Genomic DNA, 20,213 nt, shown 5'->3' with positions numbered 1-20,213 from the left:
AAATTATAAGCATGACTATCAGATGATTACAATATCAACTGATAAAACACTGCACAGAGCACGTGGCAGATTCTGCTCCTAGTTCCGCACAGATCATGAAGTTCTGTTTCTTCCTGCTTGGATGACGGTAGTACAAATAATTGTTGGAGCATACACAGTAGCTTCCTTTATTAGTACCTTCATCCTGTAATCTAGTGACAATTCCCATGCTGAAGGTGTCAAGTTGCTTTATTTGCATGTAATAAAGTGGAAGTTTCTCTTTACTGTCACGAGCAGGGGTCAGCAAATCCATGCCTACCTTGACAAAGCGCTTGCTTTCCACAGCAAGCTGCTGCCTGCAGAAGGCAAAGCCTGCGCAGGATGACAGCCGGGGCACCCTTCCTTACCTGGGGGAATCTTGCAGACTGTTGCTGGGTGCCAGCCGTAGCGCTGGTTGCAGTTGGGAGACTGGACAAAAATGGCACTGTCACTAAGGCACTCGGCAAACACCTCGCCGCCAATGTAGTAGAGCCTTACTCCTCTTCCTAAGAAACAGACAGCAGAGGTTTGGGTTAGTTTAGAACATTTACCTGCAAAACTGGAAGAAGGGTTAGCTGAGACAGACAATCTGCATCCAATAGATCTCAAAAAGCAGCTGAACTATTAATGAGGAAAATGAAACCCACCCCAGAACTGTGCTCTCCAGGACTGCTGTCAGTAGCAGCCTGGGGCTGCACGATCTTACCACCTCGCAGCCTGCTCATTCCAAACGTGCACAACTCTGCTATTTTCCATATGAAGGTACTATTGGCTAACATATGGTCTTCAACCTTATCCAAAAGGCATCGCAGCTGGATACAGCTGTTTGTTTATTACTTACTGATTTGGAATTAGATTATACAACGTTTTCAACAAGTTACATTTTCTTGAGATTACATTTGTAAACCAGGACAAATATCTACTTCCCATTTGAGTTTATACACATTACTAAATTCTCAGTTAATAAAGGGACAAATTTCAGGAATTCATCCTCATTACTCAAATAAATATTTGCTGTGGTCTTACACTGCTATTTGAAAATCCTTCTTCCATGCTGCACAAGGAGCCTGCTGAATTTCAGGATTGATTTCTGAATCTTGGCTTGTTGCTTGTTTTGTGTTTGTTTGTTTTTAACCATTTGTTTATTTATTTACTGGTGCTACAAATCATTTTAAAAACAATTAAGGAAAAATTGTCCTGTAAAACTTTTCTGCGCAGAAAAAGGAATAAAGGGGAACAAAGTCAGGACAAAGAACATGTGCATTTCTGACAGAAAACAGCAGAAAACACAGCAAAGCTTAAACAATTTTGCCTTTTATTAAAATTGCATAGGTCTGGAATATTCTACTTAGCACCAGCTTAACTGAAAACAAAAATGAGTCTAACAGTATAAGCAAGGAAAGAGGAAATTGAGATGAAAATTAAGTTTCCATTTTTAAGAGAACAGTAAGTTCAAAAATAAAAGAGTGCAGGAGGGAAAAGGAAAACACAAGCTAACCACTAACATCCATTCAAAAAAGTTCTGAAGAATGTGTGTAGAAATTTAAATTCTGTCTATCGCTATTACGTTCAGTGGTTTTAGCATTCCCCAGTGCTTTTTTTTTGTATTGTACTTTTATGAAAGAATACAATTAGTGTTCCTTTATGGAAGATTAGCCTGCTAAATCACCGTGAATATTCAAGTACCACAGTGTTCTAAAACTGACCAAACTGCATGCCAGGTGGGTAACCAAAAAATCTCTGCACGCAGGTCTCCACCTTCCACCTTGAAAAGCACCAACGAAAATAAGGAAATAGAAATTACCAATGTGTCGTCTCGTGAGTTCCACTGCTGCATTTCTGTTCACGTTAGACAGCAAACCAAGGCAGAAGCGTTCAGAGTTGGATGGGTCGGTGAACCCATCCACGGTCATAGAGGGCTGGGAGGCGTGGAAAGTCTCCCCCACTCGCTGGTTGAGTTCATAGTAGGATATCGAGCACCAGAAAGCTGGCTCGCAGTAGGTAACAGGCTGCAGATCTGCACAAAAACAAAAAGCAAAGTGAGTCACAGGCCCTCAGGAGGGGAAGGGGGGAATGAAGAAAGCACTTGTTTTGAAATATTGTTCTGCTTCATTCCTTGGGCTCACTCTAACAATCAAACTTTAATTACTTGACAGATTTTAATGGAGCGCAGCTAGAAAGTTACATCATCCCTCAAGCTTCTGGCACATGGAACAATCACAAATACTCAGAGATATTAGTCACTTGGTAAGTGGGGTGTCACTAAGCTATCCTCATACTTGGAGAAAAATCTTAAATAGAAAACTAGCTTTTTGATGAAATGTAGGACCGCTTTTGGGAGACCAGTACCCTAAAAAAAAAAAAAAAAAAAAAGACAAGAAAAAAGAAAAAGAAAGAGAGAGAGAAACCCTAGAAAGAGCAGACCACAAATCTGCTTTCAATGACACAGATCCCCTAATCCCAATTCTGTGCACTTACACCAAAGTAACCAGCAAATAACACAGTCTCACTTTTGTTCTTACTGACTCTGTTACAATCTCTCTAGTGCTGCTGAAACCAATAGAGTTGTCTGCAATACAGACCAGACTGTCTATAATAATGCCATCGAAGTAATTTAAAAACTAGATCCTTTCTTCCAGTCTGCTTGATGTCAAGATTTCAAAAGAAAATCCATTTCCCCAGTAGATGACGACAAATGTCCTGTACTGGGGCTAGTTTGACTCCGCCTGTGGACCAAGTGAAATTAGTTGTGTGAACAGACCAAGGCAGTCTCAGGAAGACAATAAACGCGTGAAAGGTGGGGCATTCACATGGCTTTGGATGATTTGTTTAACTGCTCACTGAGAATTTTGCTAGTAACTTCAGCAGAGGAAGGCCCAAGCCAAATATTCTTGGAAATGCTGCACTCGATGGCGTCCAGTCGTACTGTAAGCCACGAATCTGCTGAGCAGAGAAAGTGGAAAGCAGACTAAGCTAATTCATAAGCGCTCTATTTCCCACATTCAATGCAAGAAATAAAAGCCAGAGAAGAATTCCCTTCATTCCCTCCTCCCCACCCCCGATTTATCACTTCATCCCCCGTTCACCAGGTGCTTGACCGGAGAACAGAGCAGCTTCCCATCTGGCCAAAGGGCAGCACCACCAAGCAAAACGCAGCCTTTTCCCTAGGCTTCCCCATCTGTTGCTCTGGAAAGGCTTAGGTGAATCTGGGCTTAAGAGATCAGCTCCTTCCCAGCCTCCTCTCCCCCTGAGAGCATCTCTGCAGAGGTCTCAGAGTCATTTTTCATCCAGTACCTGCTTTGCTCCGTAACCCTCAGTAACAGGCTGCAGCAGCCTGGCTTCAGCCAGAAGGCACGATGGTTTCCTCTCCATTACTGCCACCTGAGTTCCCAAAGTAGCTAACCCAGAGAAACGCTTTCGTTTCTGCTTTGTTACAAGCTCTGCTGACAGCAAATAAGGAATTGAACAGAAGTGTATCGGGGGAACTCCGTCAATCCTTTGCAGATCTGCAAATCTGTGAATTTTGGAGCCTTTACCCAGCCCCAGCTTCTTTTACAGTCTCTATCTTTCCTTAACTATATCACCTGAAAGGAAAACGCTCTGTCAGAGCAAATCCCACTGTTTCTGTTCTCCTCCACATATTACACCCACAAAAGAAAAAGCGTTTCTTCCCCTAATGGAAAAGGGCTTACTGCACTAGTCCCTCTCCTGACACGCACAGCTGATGCCTTTTTCTCTTCTATTACATCTTGGTTGTCCCACTGGAAACTGCCACACCAGGTCTATTTCTCCAGTGGCAGCCTCATTTAATTAGTCAGCAGTTATCTGTGTGCACCGTAACTCCAAGTTATAAAAACAACTAAGTCTGTACTGCTTTCTCTGTTCTGTGGTCCCTTTCATCAGCAAACACCTTTGCCTGCTTGGGACTGAAGGGAAGTGGGGATACCCCACTGAAGGATGTTGAGAAATTTTATTTCAAGCTTATTTGCAATTTGAGGACAGACACAAACCAAAAAAAAAATCCTATTTTAAAGAAAAACTCATCTCTCAAAAAATGTAACCGCACTTTTAATGGTGCTGCATTCTCCTGTGATTTGTGGTCTTGGGCTTTAGCGTAAGCTGTCATTGAATGGGTGAGCTGCATTAAAATCACGTAAATCCTGCCTGAATCATCTCCAGACATTTTACATTTTGTCTTGCTACAGCTTTGCTTTCATAAATGTCCACTGCCTGTTGTCATGTAACCCACACCGCATCTTCTCTACAAGGCCAAAGGACTGTTCAGATTCAGGGTTAAAAACTTACCGTGTGCTTTGCATACTCTACAAAGTGCTCTAAGGGTAGTTGTTCCCCCAGTTTCGGTTAACGTTTTTGATACATACATCAGAAATTACTGATTTACGTTATCCCAGTGCATTAGTTGCAGCCACATTAGCTCTGCCTCCCGCAGAGGTTAGGAGATAAATGTGTGTGCACACTTCCCCTCTGTGCTTTGAGGAGGGTTGTCTCTTCCCTGCTCTGGGAATTGGTGTTTCAACACAAAGAGTCACAGAGGCTTACGTTCCTGATGGATTTGTCCATAGGGTATGTGCTTGTTTCACTTACAGCTTTTGCGTCAAGTCTTTTGCGGAGCAAACCCTGACAATGGATTTCCTGTACACCAAGGGACTGCCTCACTCCAAAATAATACGCATGCAACCTCAGGCCTGGCCCTCGGCCAGCGTAAACTCCCTGACTTCATTCCCAATGTCCACATAATGCTGGCAGCTCTGCTTTCAGTTCGGTTTTCTGTATTTTTTCCAATTCAAATTTCAGTGATACAGAAGAGATCGCTGGATATCTACAAGTTCCATTTATATCTTTTGTTTGACTACTGAAAGCGTGGACCCAGTGCTTCCAGAGCAAATGCACAAGCTGAAAGGAGAAAAAAAAAATCCCCAAATGTTACTTGCAACACTTTCTGTGTCTGTGGATGAAAAGATGAACTGAAAGTCCCTAAGTTCCTTCAGTCCCACATTACAGAGTTACAGCTTTATACTGAAATGCACTGCAGCTCAAACAAACCTCGCTTCTATTGTTCCAGTCGGTTTGCCTCATGCTAGTTTATTGTCTTCGTAATTCTCTGGAACACGGCCATGGGATGGAAGTCCAAAGTTCAGCTTAGGCAAAGTAAACTGCCTTAAAAGCTTCAGGCAGTTCTGTTCAAATAAGCGGCCAGTTGCAGTACCGTGACATTATTTTCTTAATGGTGAAACTGCAAAAATACCTCACATTCTGCTGCTGGGAGCTTGCTGAGTTTCCCTCGCTGCACACCGCTGTGTTTTTTAAATTCCTATTTAAATTTCTTAACAAACAGACAGAGGAATCCTGGTTCAACGTCTGCAGATTAAAGTAATGCCCTAGGCTCTGCTCATCCGAAGGACTGTGTGGCACAGCAAAAGCAGCAGCACTGCAGGCCACGAGCCACCAGCTAACTTCTGTCTGACTGGAGACAGACTCAGCAAGGCTGAGAAAAAGTTCTGCTCTTACAGTGTATGCTTTGTGGCCTGCAAAGACTGGCAGGCTGACGGACCATGGGCTGCTCCTGCTTTCACCTGCAGCGCTACAAGCAGCTCCTTCCTTCGGATATGCCATCTACAAGGCACAGATGATGATAAATTTTCACTGACAGTTGTTAGGAGCTGCTCAGGGATGTGCATTTCTATTTATTATTTTGTAGCTTCCTTGCATGCAAAAAATTTACAATATGAGTTGAAAAAAAGAGACAAGAGGTTCTTAATTTGTGGGAGACCTTGCCTAAGAGCAATAAATATTTGGTTTGCAAAATTTAAAGATATCTTTTAATGTCAATAAGTTGAAATGTTTTTTCTGATGTCTGCTCCCTAGACTACAAAGAGATTCCTTGTGGTTAACCAGCTTCACCTCCTCCTATTTAGTTTTTTGTCACCAGACTGCACATTAGACCTCCTCCAGGCCCATCAGCTGAGCAGCATGTGTTAATAAGCAGTGTCCTGGTTAGAAAGGATATGCGCTGGGGCCTCTTTCCTAGAAACTCCTTTTTTTCCTTATGTAAGGCAGATGCCACAGTCAGCTTGCCAGGTTGGTTTTGTTACACATAATTGGCTTTTTATTTTTAGGTTGACAAAAAAATGCTAGAAATTCTCATCAACTCCTAGGCAGCATTCTTGAGCATAATGGCTTCAGACAGGAGAAAAAAAAAAGAAAGGAACAGAGTCAGCTACATATTCTTCTCTGAGCCTTTAACAGTTAAAACGAGCAACAAATTTAGTGGCACTGTGGCAACATATTCCATGCTTTAAAAAAAAAAAAAAAGAATTTGAAAAAAAAAAGAAAAAAAGAAGAAAGAGAGAAAAGAAATCCCCTTCAACAGCCCCAAGATATCCACAAGTCAGCCAATGACTGACAAATTTTGGAGTTGTGTCAAAGTACCCTCTGCCAGGATTAAAAGCATATGTAAACTTTATGGCTATGGTTATTCAAGAGTAATCTCAAGTGGCCTGTGTCTGCTGGCTTAATGAAAATGTAGAGAACTGATCCTGCAGCTAGCCCGAGCTGTGAGTATTTTTAGGAGAGACAGTTGAGAGCAATTTTAAATAAGGTGAGAGCTCAAACTAATGAAGATCAGACCTTCCATGCCTGTAGGTATGAAAATGAGGAGCAAAACCATTTGGGAAGATAAAGAGAGGTTCAGGGAGAGCCACAAGACCTCTAGCAGTGTCTCAAAGGCAAAGGCCCTGTTCAACAGCTATTTCTACTTCTCAAGAGAACTCAAGATTGTGGCATAGCTTGAGCTCTCCTGAAGAAAACCAGCGGTCCAGTCAATCACAACAATCCCGCAGGGCATCCAAGGTCTGCGTGTCTCACCTCCAGCACTGCTCCAGGCTCTTGCAAGTTTAAGACCCCACTAACACCTCTGATGCTCAAGCAAGGATGTCTGTGACTTCTGTCTCTCTCCATATGCTAGCATTCTTGATCTCTTGCTGGTTATTTGGGCTCTCCAAAAATGCACCAACCAACCAGCCTCCTCCACTTTGCTCTGCTCTGTCCATGCCCAATTTCAGGCTACAGTGACAATTGCCTGAGCTGACAAAGCAGTGCAGGCAAATCTGGTGCTCTGAACTTCACCCCCCTCTCCACAGTACAGTCCCCTGTACATGGACAGCAGCATTTGCCCTGTAATGGATGTAACACCAGGTTATAAACACAAAAAGTTGTAAGGCACACTGGTACACGATAAAAGAGACCAGTAAACACCAAAAATTTATAAAGTAACTTTCCAAGAGACAGAATTTAACTACAAACTGTCCCCTTTAAAAACAAAAAAAAAAAGGCAAGAACTCAAAGCCACCAGCAAAACAGTCAGATAACATTACTTGCAAACTCATATAATCTAACAAGTGTATTTTTCCTGAGTCCTTCACTCATTCTTTCTGGTATTCATCTGCCAACATTTCTTTTTTTCTTATTTCACACAGAGTTACTATGAACCACAGTTACAACAGTGAACAGGATTAGCAGAAAGGACTATCAACAGTGCTCACAACCTCATCAAACACGCACAACATCAAGAAATAATGTCGTTATTAAAATGTCACTATCTTGACTGTAATTACACACAGTGCTCAAGATCACATGCTTACCCAGATTATTGTGTGCAGGAGACATAGGATTTGGTGATAAGTTTGGAGAACCTGAAAATCAAGACATTATAATTATTACTATGGCATCTGCACACGGAAAAAACACTTGCATGAAATCTGTGCTGCCCAGGCTTGTTGAGAGGGAAATCCCACTTCTTAGCTAAGTCTTGTTTTGTGACACTAGCAACTTCTCTGATGCTGATTGCTATTTACATGAGCTTCTGAATGCTCTTACTTACAATATCAACTTGCGACATCTGCAGTACTACTAAACACCCTCAGAGAGTTTAATTCACTTAAACTCTACCCATTAATTTTCAAAAAGGCACATGCAGTTGTCTCTTTTATTTTCACATGCAGTAATCAAAACTCTGAGCACCATCATCACAGCTACACTCAAGCCCAGTTAGCTGGGCATTAAAGAACTTTACTGTACATTATTACATATCGTATATCACTCGATATATAAAGGAGTCTTAACTGGTGTTGGGGCAACGGAGTATTGGATCAAGCTATACAGATCTGACCAAACAATTGTCTGAATTTTATCCCTAGTCATTACAATTTTGCCCACAAATTTTGTGTCTGTACTTTGATATCTGCACTTTGATGTCTAGAGCCAGTCCCACAGCCTCTGGATGCCACATGAATGCAGGTAGGTGGTACAGCCCATCCTTTCTTTCCTCTCACACTGACTTCAGCTGGTTTCTTTAACATTTGTTTTTCTATAAAGAGGGAAATCCCTGACATCTGAAGGAAGGGATATCGCATTTGAACACAAACTAGGTATTTATAGCATCTTCCAGGCCAATCCTCTTTCAGTCCACTTCCCAAAAAGCCATACATACATTCCAAATGTCAACCACATTACCAGTAATTGTATGTGCTGAAATGTATTGTGTCAATAGGCTTATGTTTGATGTAGACAAACAAACCCACACTCCCTTCCGCCATCTGTATAACTGGTGAGAGACTGCAAGTCATCCCTCTTTTAGAATCCCACGTATGCTCTACGGCTGAAAACATACAGAGAAACCAGGATATTTGCATGCAGTATTTGCATTAATTAGGTTCTGCATGTCTATCTTTATGCAAGTGCCACATATTTGCATATCCCTCTTGTAAAGCACCAGCCCTTCTAACCAAAGACATGTTTTTGTTTTTCAAGCAAGAGTTTTAGGAATTAAGCGTCTAATTCAGTAGTTCTTACTCACAAGCACTGGCACAACTCAGATCAACAGGATGCCTTAAACAGTTACCCACAGAAAGACAAGACCCACATATTTAATTTTAATGTGCTGATATAGGTTATCATGAAGTCTACGGCTGCTCAGTCTAAATCTTGTTTAATGCCTCTTGTTTTCTTGGCAATATGAGAGAACCCAGACTTTCAACATTCTTTGGGATATACTCACTAAATGATAAGCCCATTTAAAAACAAATCTGCTAGTGGTCATTTCACATATACTTAACCAGACATTTCAGCATGTAGAGTGAACAGCCAAGTAATCAGAAAAATGCCTCTTCAGAAGGTGCCAGCTACTTGCCTAATTTTCATGTGCATAAAGATGCATGAATGCAGTACAATGCAAAATATCATTGTTAGGTGTGTCTCCACTGTTTCAGACTCACCAGCAGCTCCAAAACATACTGTCCTGTGCTTTACATGAGATGGCAGACTACATTTCCACTCCTACAGGGATAAAATAACTTACTACCATCTGATTTTCAGTGCTTCAGAGAAAAGCTTTATAAGTCTCTGGTATGACCTAGAAAGGTACAAATGGCAAAAGATGACTTACCTGCATCCATGCTGGGGTTCATCTGGTGGTCACTAGTTTCTCCATCCTCACTCAAATAGCCTGGAGGGGGTGTCTCTAGAATCATAAAATGATCATACTGTCATTACAACTGGATGAAAAGTCTGGATTTTAGACACCAAATATGTTTACTTTGTCATTCACAACAAAGTAAGTTTTTTTTTTTTTTTTTAAATTAATTTTCTTCCTCGAGCTTCTGAGAGTAGGAGCTGCCACAATCAGGGTAATAGGCATAGTACGCTTGCGAGTAACAAAGAAGGGAAAAAACAAAATCAGGATTTTCAGTCCCATAAAACTTTAAGCCGTGTCGACAGTTTTCTGTCCAGATATTTTTCCTTTCCTGGTGTGCAGCTGCATAGTTTGCCCATGCAAATAAGGTGTAAATTGCTTGTAAAAAAAAGATGCATAAATAGAAGAGCTCAATTCCATCAGAAATTTACTGAGTTTTACTCAAATTAGAATGGCTGAATTTCATTCAAATCTGAACTTGTTAAGGGAACATTCAGCTTTAGATTCCACAATAAACTGACTGCATACTACCAAAGGGAAGAGGTGAGTTTAAAGAAAACAGAACTATAAACAGCACTCCCGTGCGTCTATATTTACAGCTTTCATCTGCTTTCATATAGGTTCCCACTTCTTAGCTTCATAGCAATGATAGAAACAAAGACTTTCTACTCATCCAGCTTAGCATACACAGACATGATTCACTGTGCAACATGACCCTTTTCCCTCCGCTCCCTAGATGGAAGATATACGGTACCTGGAATGTAGTTGCTCTGTGGCTCGATACCTGCTGGGAAGTTAGTGTTCTCTGGAATAGAGTGACTGTAATCGTCTAACGGCGGGAACTCAGCTGGGATCTCCGTGTGCCGAGGCACCAGCACTGGAGGTAACACTGCACAAATGGAAAAGAAAAAAATAGAGAGAACATTAGCAGCTTTAAAATAAAATGACTGAAACCCTAGAAAATGAAGAGAAACCAGTTTGGAGTAACACCCTTAAACACATGCAACACTGAAGTCGCTAATTAAGGGACACAATTTGATACTTGCTTCTGACATAACAGCAGCAGTTAAAGATGCTATTCTTAACGTATCTCAGCTGGGGATGGGATACGTGCTTAGCTGAACACACCTACTCTGTCTGCCCCTTGCAAGGCAAAGAAACAGATCTTCTTGAAAAACCATTTGAAGGAAGTTATATCACCTGATTCAAAATGAAGAAATTTCATGTAAAATGAAAACAGCGAGGTAGGATTAGCATAAACATCCAGACTGGTTCTGCAGATTTGTACTGACATGCAGCAAAACTATCTGCAGTTCCAGATGAAAGTCTCTTTCAGAGGCAGGAGGAGAGTTCAGAACAGGAAGTTCAGATGTGTTGGGAGCTATTCTTAGATCTACTTCAACTTAACAGTAAGGTTTTATCCTTAATTTAAAACCAACAATACCAACGGTTAGGGATGCACAACACTGCTGTAGTTCGTACCTGTACCTCCTATGTGTGAGCTGGTTTTGGGCACACAATGATACATTAGAAAGCTGGCAGCTACACAACCTGCTCGACTTGGCTTTTATCGATTTTAAATGATATTTTCCCCCCGAGTGCAGATTCATAAATTATTCTGCTGCATACAGTAAGAGATTATCATCAATAATAGATACACTTAGGTTTTAAAAACCTACGCCTGCTGCTTTATTCAATTTAGAAATGCACTTATAAATCCCTTATGCTGCTACCGAGAAGCTGAGGTTTCCACAGGCAGGGGCAGCAGTACCTGGGGTTTCCACTCTTTGGTAATGGTAAGGATTCACGCAGACTTCATCCTTCTTCATGTTAAAGGCGTACTCGCACATCTCCATGGCCCGCAGCTCATGGTGGCTATGAAGGTCTGGCCACCGCCACAGCCGGCAGTAGATCACATGCGGAAGGCCTTTCCGGTGAGATACTTGCAGCCGGCCATCTAACGACCTGCAGGCAGAACAAAGAAGTGATTACAATGTAGGCTGGCGTTAATACACTTCACAGTGACCACAGATAGCCCAGAAAAAGCCAAATGTGAAGGCTGCCCAGCCAACTCCGTGCCCTGACACCGTCCCCACAGGCGCTAGGCCTCAAAACCGGCCGAGGCTGCAAGGAGGCCGTCTGCTCCCGGCCTTCATGTCAGGGAGTGTGTCTCTGAAAATGGCAAAACCATCTATTTTGTGTAACAGCCTCGCTCCAGATTTATTAACTTTCTGAAAAAAGCTACACCCAGTCAGAACACACGACTTCAGTGGTACTCCTGAAGCCTTTGTGCGTGTCCTAGCAAAGTGGCCGTTTGCACGGCTCTCCACATTTTAGTCTTAAAATAGGCGCTCATGAAACCGGACTTCTAGAATACAGAGACAGGAATTTCAATTGCGACACAATTATCCACAAATCACATAAGTACCTTTTATTTAAATGGTGTTCACAAACATTACAAACAAACGAGGTTTCCACTTTCATTTTCCAAAGTGCAGCTTGAAAGCAAAATAAAGGTTTTTTTTCAGCATTGCTTGCTTTTGTTTTTACATTTAGCCCGTGTCTCCTCCAACTCATTTTTCACCTAATCCTGTCCTCATCCCAGAATAGACTGTTCCTAACAGGCCTTCCTGGGAAGCAAGACAAGCGGCTTCAAATCCTCCCCAGGAGAGGCAAGAGCTGGAGCAGGGTCTCCTCCATCCTCAATGAGGGCTCCACTCCCTAAGCCACTGAATTGCCCCCAGGCACTTGCTTTGAAGTCTAACCCTTCACTTCCCTTGCTTTTCTTAATGATTGAAACGAAACACTTTGGGGTTTTGGTGAAACGGATTTTTTTTTTTGGTCAAGGAAAGAAAAAAAAGAAAATTTTAATTTTTCTCGGAATTATTTCCCTTGGTTCTTTGTGTTGGCTGCCAATCTAGAAAAGCAAAACAAACGCAAACCAAAACACACAAACAATTATTCAAACAGTGGTTGTGCTAGTCTTGGCTGCCCTAGGAGATGTTTCCCAAAAGCTTCTCTGGCAGAGCCTGGCGACACGCACACCTCTTGTACACACTGCTACAACAACGGGGAAGGCAAAGCACACCCGAGTCAAGCTCCACCTGGTGTAGGGGAGCATGGAAGCACATCACACAGCTGGACACGTATCGGATACAAGGGGTCTACACCACCACCGAGGGACCTGGGGAAACAGGTTTCAAAACATCTAAGACCTCCAAGTCTTAGAAACATGCACAACATCCACAGCTACTATTTATAACACGTCAATTTTTTAACACATTGATCTGGTGTATTTTCCAAGCTCCTCCTGAGAACTACAAAGCAGAAAACAAGCTTTTGAGGTGAAACTCAAAAGGACGGCAGCAATGTCTAGAACTGATCTTGAGTGGAAGTGGGGATCCTGGTACTGGTTTCAGGGAGGGCAACACTTGACCTACACAACCCCTATATCTGTTAGAGTGAAAAAAAATTAATATATATGTTATAAAATATACACACACACATTGAAAGAGTGAAAATCTCTAAAGGAGAAGAGATTAGGCCAGAAAGCTGAAGCAAGGAACACACCAAGACTTTTTTTCTGCTCCTCCCTCAACCATCTCTGCCCACTTGGAAGGACGCCTTACCTTCTAGTGAGGGTAAAAGAGAAAAGAGAAGACTTGATTATTCGAAGTGTTCCACAGGAGGCAGGACCATGGCAAGGTTTCTTACTGTTGCCAGTCACTATCGGCAGCACGTTACAGATGGATGTCCCAGAAGCACAGGGAGGGCCTAACAGAGAGTGTGTGACTTACCGAGATTACTGGAAAGGCCAGCCCTCTGCCTGCATTTCCCAGGAGAGAAGAATCTCCTTCCACCTACAGCAAACTTCCCAGCCAGCTGGGAGGCAAAGCACACTTCTTCCCATTGCTCCAGGGTTCTCGGCAAAAGCTATCAGGTCTTACAGGAGACGAGCCAGTACATCTACATGCCTGACTCACTCTCTGGAAGCCATGCAAGAACACACGGACATCTCCACGCACTTTCCAAGCAGTTACCAAAACCCCATGAAGATGGCATCACGCCTTGATGCTTCCTCATGGGTCCTCTGAACTCCTGCGCTCACTGTGCTGCTGGGATGCAGGTTATACCTAAAACAACAATGCCAGGTAGGAGACACACAGAAATATGGCAAACCTGGACATCGTGGCTGCTACAGGGACTGAATTTGTGGCATTTTGCCCCAGGAGGCAGTGGCCCCTGCTGCCCAGCCAGGTTAACAGAGCAGTTCTGATAACAAAGATCTTGCAGGAGACAGCAGCTAGAGACACCAGGCCACTGTTGTCTGTGCAGACCCCAGATGCTGAATAGCTCCACAGTGGCTATCTAACCAAAACCAGCCTAAAATAGCTCTCAGTTGTTGGTATCACAGCTACTCGCTGCCGTCAGCAGACTGCAGGCTGCACAGAACGTGTTGGGCTTGCTATCTGCCACCCCTCACAGCAGAAGAGATGGACTTCTTCATGATCTTATCTAAAAGGACTTTTAAAATGACAGAGCCATATGTTTTATTTTCCAACACAACAACCTCCCCCTTCTCCCCTCTCCCCCCAATAGGAAGATAAGGTAAAAGAAATGACATTCCCCCAAAGCCCTGGAGGCTAATTACATTCTTAGGATTGTGAAACCTCTCCTCAGCCTCTCTGTTAAGAGACTCGGGACAAAATAACATCTTCTTGGGAAGGACGTGGCTGAGCGACAGGGCAGCTTTATCTCCTGTTGTCCTGCCTCAGCCCTCGAGGAGTATTTTTTCCAAATGATTTTGTGGCTGAGATGGGACACAAGATTAGATAGGCAAACACTGCTCTACTGCAGGCAGCTTTGTGGCCGAGGTAATTAGACAGCACTCTAATTACCACAATCAATTGCCACGTCTGTATTAGCTGGATGAATGTTCATTCCTGAGTGCAAACACTTGATGGGAGCACAAGAACTGGCCCAAGCACCAGAGTCATCGCACTGAGAAATGATTTAAGCTGCAGTCTCAGGGATGGCAGAGCTAGGAATGGGCCTGGCACTGCCGAGAGGCCTTCCTCCTGCCCCAGGCCTTCCCTGGCTGCAGCAGTTCCTGGAGGAACTTGATGAATGCCTAAAACCCGTGTCAGATGAGCTCATGTATGCTGTTGTTAACGTGTACCAAAGCTCAGGATGTATCTGACTGCTTCTCAAGCCTGCAACCCTCAGGGACAACCCACACACGTGTGTGTCTCTCACATCCATGTGCAGAACAATCAGATAATAAAAAACTCCTTACAAAACAGCCTTGAGCCTGTCGCAGTCATGTTCTGAAGCACAGTCTGATCCTGAATCAGAGTATTCCCCAAACCAGCTGACAGCTCAGCACATCCAGGCTTCGTTAACATTTACCGAATCTAATTGCCAAACCTTCTATCAGGTTACAGAACTGTTCCTTCCTCCTACCTTTCTTTTAACCAGCCTGTGTTGAACAGATCTCCACGTACAATTGACTTGATATATTTATTATTCCATACCACCTAACAGGATTTCTTCTAAACATAACAAGCTTCTCTGCCCAAAAATTCAGTGCAGGAGGGTTCTCCAAAGCAGCACCACTCATTCTGGTGGGGCAGTATCTCTCTCTCTTCCCAGTCAAATGTAGCTGAACAAATTCGTGTCTCCATGCTGCACTGTGGGATTAAACAGCAAAGGCTGGGAAGAACTCTTCTTTTCACAGCGCCGATGTTCAGACCCCAGTGGGTGATGCAGACGCTCACTGCCACCTTGTTAACTAGCACGTATCCTGAGCTTGCAGGGTAAGAGTGAGAAAATATTGTGATCTACAAGCCTGTAGTTATCACCGCCTGTGAGTGCAGGAGCACGTTAGCCTAAGGCTTGAGGGCTACAATGTCAGAGAATCACAGAATGGCTTGGGTTGGAGGGGACCTTGAAGACCTGGCTGCTCACTCAACACGGTGTGTTCACACAGGACCAAGAAGCACCCAGGGGAGAGGTTACTCCCCAGCTAGGCCAGCGATAGCCAGAGATGAAAAATAATGAGTAAGGAAAAGAGACCAAGGCTCCAGGAATGCAGTCAGGTAATTTAGCTGCTTGCACAACAGCATGAGGCATGGTCAGGGCAACATTGCAGTAGCCACGAGAAGCAAACAAGAAGCCCCTCAGGCTGAACACCTTCAGGATTGATCCATCCGTACATGCTGGTACATTTGCTAGGGAAGTTTAACACGTGGAGCTGCTACCCCAAACTGTCCAGACTACTGCTGCTGAAAGAACAAAGGGCAACAGTGACTCTTAATAGCAAAAACAGAGAAGGGAAGAAAAAAGAATGACAAAAACACTGAAGTATTATTTTTTTTAAACAATCCTCTGTAACTGTTTGAAAAAGAGCGAGGAATAAATAGGAGAACATTACATTGCATAACAGGAATTTGATTTCTAGGCCTGATTACAGTGTTTCTTTTTTCTTTTCTTTCGTCTTTTTTTAAACCCTGATTTAATTTGTAAGATCCTGAACCAGAAAAGAAATAAAAACACAACGCTTATTTTCCTCATTGGGCATTTTGCAGATATCTTCCCTCCAGAGAGGTAATAAAACTCTTCCTGGTACTCCTTCTCCTTTAAAAGTAAAGCTAAAAGCACTGGAATGCAGTAGCACAAATCATGCAAAGTGATGTAAGCAATAAGATACTGGAGGTTATTTCTGTCAAGGCTGAAATCTCCAGAAGTACTCTGGTAGATCAGAGGTCCATCCCACTGCTTCCCCTCCCTTTCCATGCACATATATTCACTCCTGCTTGCAAAACCCATCAGTTTTCCATCACCGTCATTAATCTTCCAAGAGAGCAAAATGTCTCAGTGCTCAAGTATCCAGTAACAGCAGTATGTGCAAAAAGGGGTTAAGGAAAAGAGAAAAACAACCAGGAAGACAAAGTCTCAGTTACACATTTCCATGGGGTTCTTATTAAAAACCACGAGCAGAAGCTGTTTTTTAAAACCATGACAAATAAGTCACCAGTATGCTCTAAAATGCACCAGGAATTATGGCCACAGGCTGTGATTTTCTCTTGAGCACAAAACATGATAAGTAGTTCCTTACTGGCCCCGCATCTGGTCTCCACCAGGCAAGCAAGCACTTACTCTTGTAGCAGAACCTGGCTGTTGTGTGCAGAGCACTGAAATATCCACAGGGCTTCACTGAAAAGTTGGATAAAATCGCAACTTTCCCTGAATACTGGCCAAATGAAAAACACTGAATAAAAAAAAAAAAAAAAAAATGACCCATGCAGCACATTTGTAATTCAAAAGCTGAACCCTTGCCATCTCTTTCCCCTCAATTTGCTCAGCATCACTAAATTTTCCAGTTTCTGGTGCAGTTTTAACAATACTGTCATTCAAGCTCAAGAATTAGAAGTAACTGTGCCCAGCTGAGGCTTGCAAGGCGCGTTATCACACTGCCATAGAGGAAACTGGTAATACTTCTACTTAGCACGTAAATTGATAGCAGATTAAAAGAATTAACAAGCTTCTAATTAATCTGCAACACGTCTCTGTGGAAAGGATAAGTTTTTACTACCCCAAAGCAAAGAAGTTAAATGATTCTCCCGAAGAAAACAGCAGTTTGCATCAGAGCCCCACCAGGAATATGGACTTGGTACCCCCTCAGGGCTACCAAAGACCACCGCTGTTTTGTGCTGGCGTCTCATCTGGGCTGCTGATGCTTCCCACTCAAGCCCTCCTTTGGATCTGGAAGCAAACCACATCTCCTCTACCCTTGTGGACGGTGTGTGGGTACTTACAGGTAAGCTCAGGATCACAGCCAGTGGGTGGCACAGCTCCATGCGTCTGCTGGCCATCGAGTCCCGAGCACAGCCTGCTCCAGCCTACAGCACCAGGTGAAGATTTGAAAGGTAGAGAGCAAATCCCATTCCTTCTGGGGCCGCATAATTCTTCTACTCTAGGCTCATTTGTTCGGGGCTCGCAAAGTAGCTGACAACACAGAAATTACCAACACGTCCCGTGTGCGCCTTGCTGCCTATTTACATCTCCGTCTTTACCAAGGCTTCGCAGACTTCCCCAGCCCCCACTTGAAAGCTGAAGAAATACAGCACGGAGAGTTGATGTCAGGATCAGATTATGACAGCATGAGTCATTTATTAAGATTCCAGTAATGCTAAGCTCTTTAGCAGGTGCCTTGAGACCATATTTTTCAGAGTCTAATTTCAGATTCAGACATAAGTACGTTTTATTGGTTTACCATAAACTGCCCATTGCTGCTCCTTAAAGCCGCCTCCTGCTTGTCCTGTACTCTGCAGCTCTCTTCTCCGAGACGTGTCCACTTCTACTCCATGCTGGCATGCAAATAACAGCTTAGTTTCATTTAGTTTTCTTTAAAGCTATGGATAGGTCTTGTTTTCTCATGTAACATCATAATATCTATTTTTCCTCTGTACCTTTTTGTAATCTCTCTGTTGTTTACACCACTTCTGCTTATGCCATGGCTACAGGATATTTGCTACTGGCTATCAAAGCCAGCCCCCTTTCTTCTATCTTTAACCATTTTGTAGTTATATAGCCCTACATCTTTCACCTCCTCCTTTTCCTGATCACCAGTACCACAGAAGATGGATAATTTGGAGACCCAACTGCACATGCCCTTCACCGCCCTCTGCCCTATAAGCTGGCCACAATCAATCCTACTGCTTCATTAAGGCTTGTTTAATCATGAACCCAGTTCTGAAGTTCCCAATATACGTCCAGATATTTCTACCATTTACACCTGTCCGATCACACTTGGACCTGCCAGGTGGATGGCATTTCTCACAAGACACACGCTCCTACTCCTGATGCCTAAAGAAAGGCGATGAACGGGAATTCAAGTGGCAGGACGCTGCTCCCAGGACCTGCAGCAGGAATCTTGCAGCCAAAAGTTTTATTTTGGGAGAAAGGGAGTAGTGCACTACTACTAGTTCATCTTGAACAGAAATAAGGGATGCAAGCAGCATCTGAGAACCGAAGTATTTCTGAAGGTATCGCATCCAAGCCCCTTACCACAGTTATCTTTTGTGGAGCAAAGTTAAATTTTGCATGATTTCCATAACCCCTCTGAATTTAAATCCTTTTTTTTTTTTTTTTTCTTCTAAGCAGCCCTGGTCCTTTTGTTTATTTCAGCAAACTTTCTTTGCCCAAATCTGTCACACTCATCTAAATTTATTTGAGCTCAAGCCTTGAGGGGACCGGGGCTGGAGGAGACAGACACAGTAAGGAGCTCAGCCTCTCCCGAGGAGCGTGCCTTTTTGGAAACCCATTTATCATACAAGCTCGTCACTGCTTCCCAGAACCCTGCGTCTAACTCCAAACGTGAAATCCAAAAAGCAGCAACACGCTCTCGTCCAACAGAACCAGCAGCTTCCTTTCTCCGAGGAGATTCCAGGCATACTGACGGCTCTGTGTGTTTCTGTGCTGGGAGGAGTTTGGTGAGGAGAAAAGGGATGGATGGAAATGCCAAAGACATTCAGGTTACCTTCCATAATGCAGAAGGTATTCCAAACAAATGTGTTTCAAGAAAGACTGACTAACCAGAGCACATGGAGCTGATAGTAGTCTAGTAACACTCCCCCCACACCAAAAAAAAAAACACAACCAAATAAAAAAGCTGCTGCAAAACTCAGTTACTGTGCTAGCTTCCACGGTAATTCCACTGCTTTACATTTAATATCTAGCTTCAGCATCCATCTTCTTGATCCTCTAAGGAAAAAATCTTCGTAGCTTCACTGCAGCCAAGAGCACTTTGCAAATTAGCATCAGCTGTGGATACAGCCTAAGTAAAACCAGAGCAAAGGACCCATGGAATGAACGTGCTTCTTAATTGCCCAAAGAGAAAAGAAATGAAGGCGCTGCACAGTGTTTAGACAGAAGTCTCACACCGAGAACTGCTGCCCCAAATATACCGGCTGCTAACAAAAGCAAGCCTGATTACCATCACGAGTGCTGAAAAATGACACTTTTAAGGCCTTGGACACTCCCTCACAACATACACAATTGCCAGTGCCTCCAAGAGAGGCTTCATATAAATACCAGGAGTCGGAACTGACTGCTCAGATAAATGTTTGTGCATTCTATCAGGCTGGGACAAAGCCAGCATTTCTTATGGAAACATTTTTGGTGGTCCTGGGCAAAGACCGTGTTTACTTTATAGCAGATATAACTAAAAATACTGCACGCCAGCCTCCAATTATCTTGCTTGGAATGGTTTGAGGCTACTTGAGGCTCATTGCTGTTATTTTCTTTATTATATAGTGAAAACGCTGCTGCTTTTCCTGTAATTTGAAAAGCTGCTATTTCAAGGTCTGTGTTTGTACCTCCCCCGCGTGGATAACAAGATGCAGGGTGCAGTTCTCCCGAGTGCCCACCTCCCATTTTCAGAAGCAGCTCAGGTGCTCATCCCACAGATCTATAGGATTCTGGAGTTACGTGGGCCTATCAAGTCTTTAAAGTCATTAATTCTGCCTCTGTGTTACACTGCTTTGGAGCCACTTTTTGCACAGCCAGGGCTAAGTGACACCCCACAGACACGGGGATGGGGTCCCATAGATGCTCGCCCTTGCCCCTGGACCCTGAGCCCTCCTCGGGGCCGTGCTTTGGGATCCATCCAACATCAGGGCCGTGTGTGCTCAGGCAGCTCTGC

The 20,213-nt window shown here is 43.4% G+C and overlaps 1 protein-coding gene across 5 annotated transcripts in view; it reads right to left on the bottom strand.

Annotated features, from left to right (window-relative positions):
* SMAD3 (SMAD family member 3) overlaps nucleotides 1-20,213 on the bottom strand; it is a 70,525-nt gene that overhangs the window by 9,899 nt on the left and 40,413 nt on the right. For 4 of the 5 annotated variants that reach the window (XM_027466461.3, XM_072043342.1, XM_072043343.1 and 1 more), the window contains exons 2-7: nucleotides 11,280-11,473; nucleotides 10,263-10,397; nucleotides 9,482-9,556; nucleotides 7,680-7,730; nucleotides 1,823-2,035; nucleotides 387-524 (exon numbers count right to left, since the gene is read on the bottom strand). In XM_027466461.3, coding sequence (XP_027322262.1) covers nucleotides 387-524; nucleotides 1,823-2,035; nucleotides 7,680-7,730; nucleotides 9,482-9,556; nucleotides 10,263-10,397; nucleotides 11,280-11,473 — 806 coding nt within the window. Of the gene's footprint in view, nucleotides 1-386; nucleotides 525-1,822; nucleotides 2,036-7,679; nucleotides 7,731-9,481; nucleotides 9,557-10,262; nucleotides 10,398-11,279; nucleotides 11,474-17,325; nucleotides 17,583-20,213 lie in introns of those variants that run through there. The other variant, XM_005030067.6, reaches the window with a different exon arrangement.

Source organism: Anas platyrhynchos, chromosome 11 (genome assembly GCF_047663525.1).
Source record: "Anas platyrhynchos isolate ZD024472 breed Pekin duck chromosome 11, IASCAAS_PekinDuck_T2T, whole genome shotgun sequence".
Taxonomy (NCBI): domain Eukaryota; kingdom Metazoa; phylum Chordata; class Aves; order Anseriformes; family Anatidae; genus Anas; species Anas platyrhynchos.
Note: the sequence above shows the minus strand (reverse complement) of the source record. Positions and strands in the feature narration are given on the sequence as shown.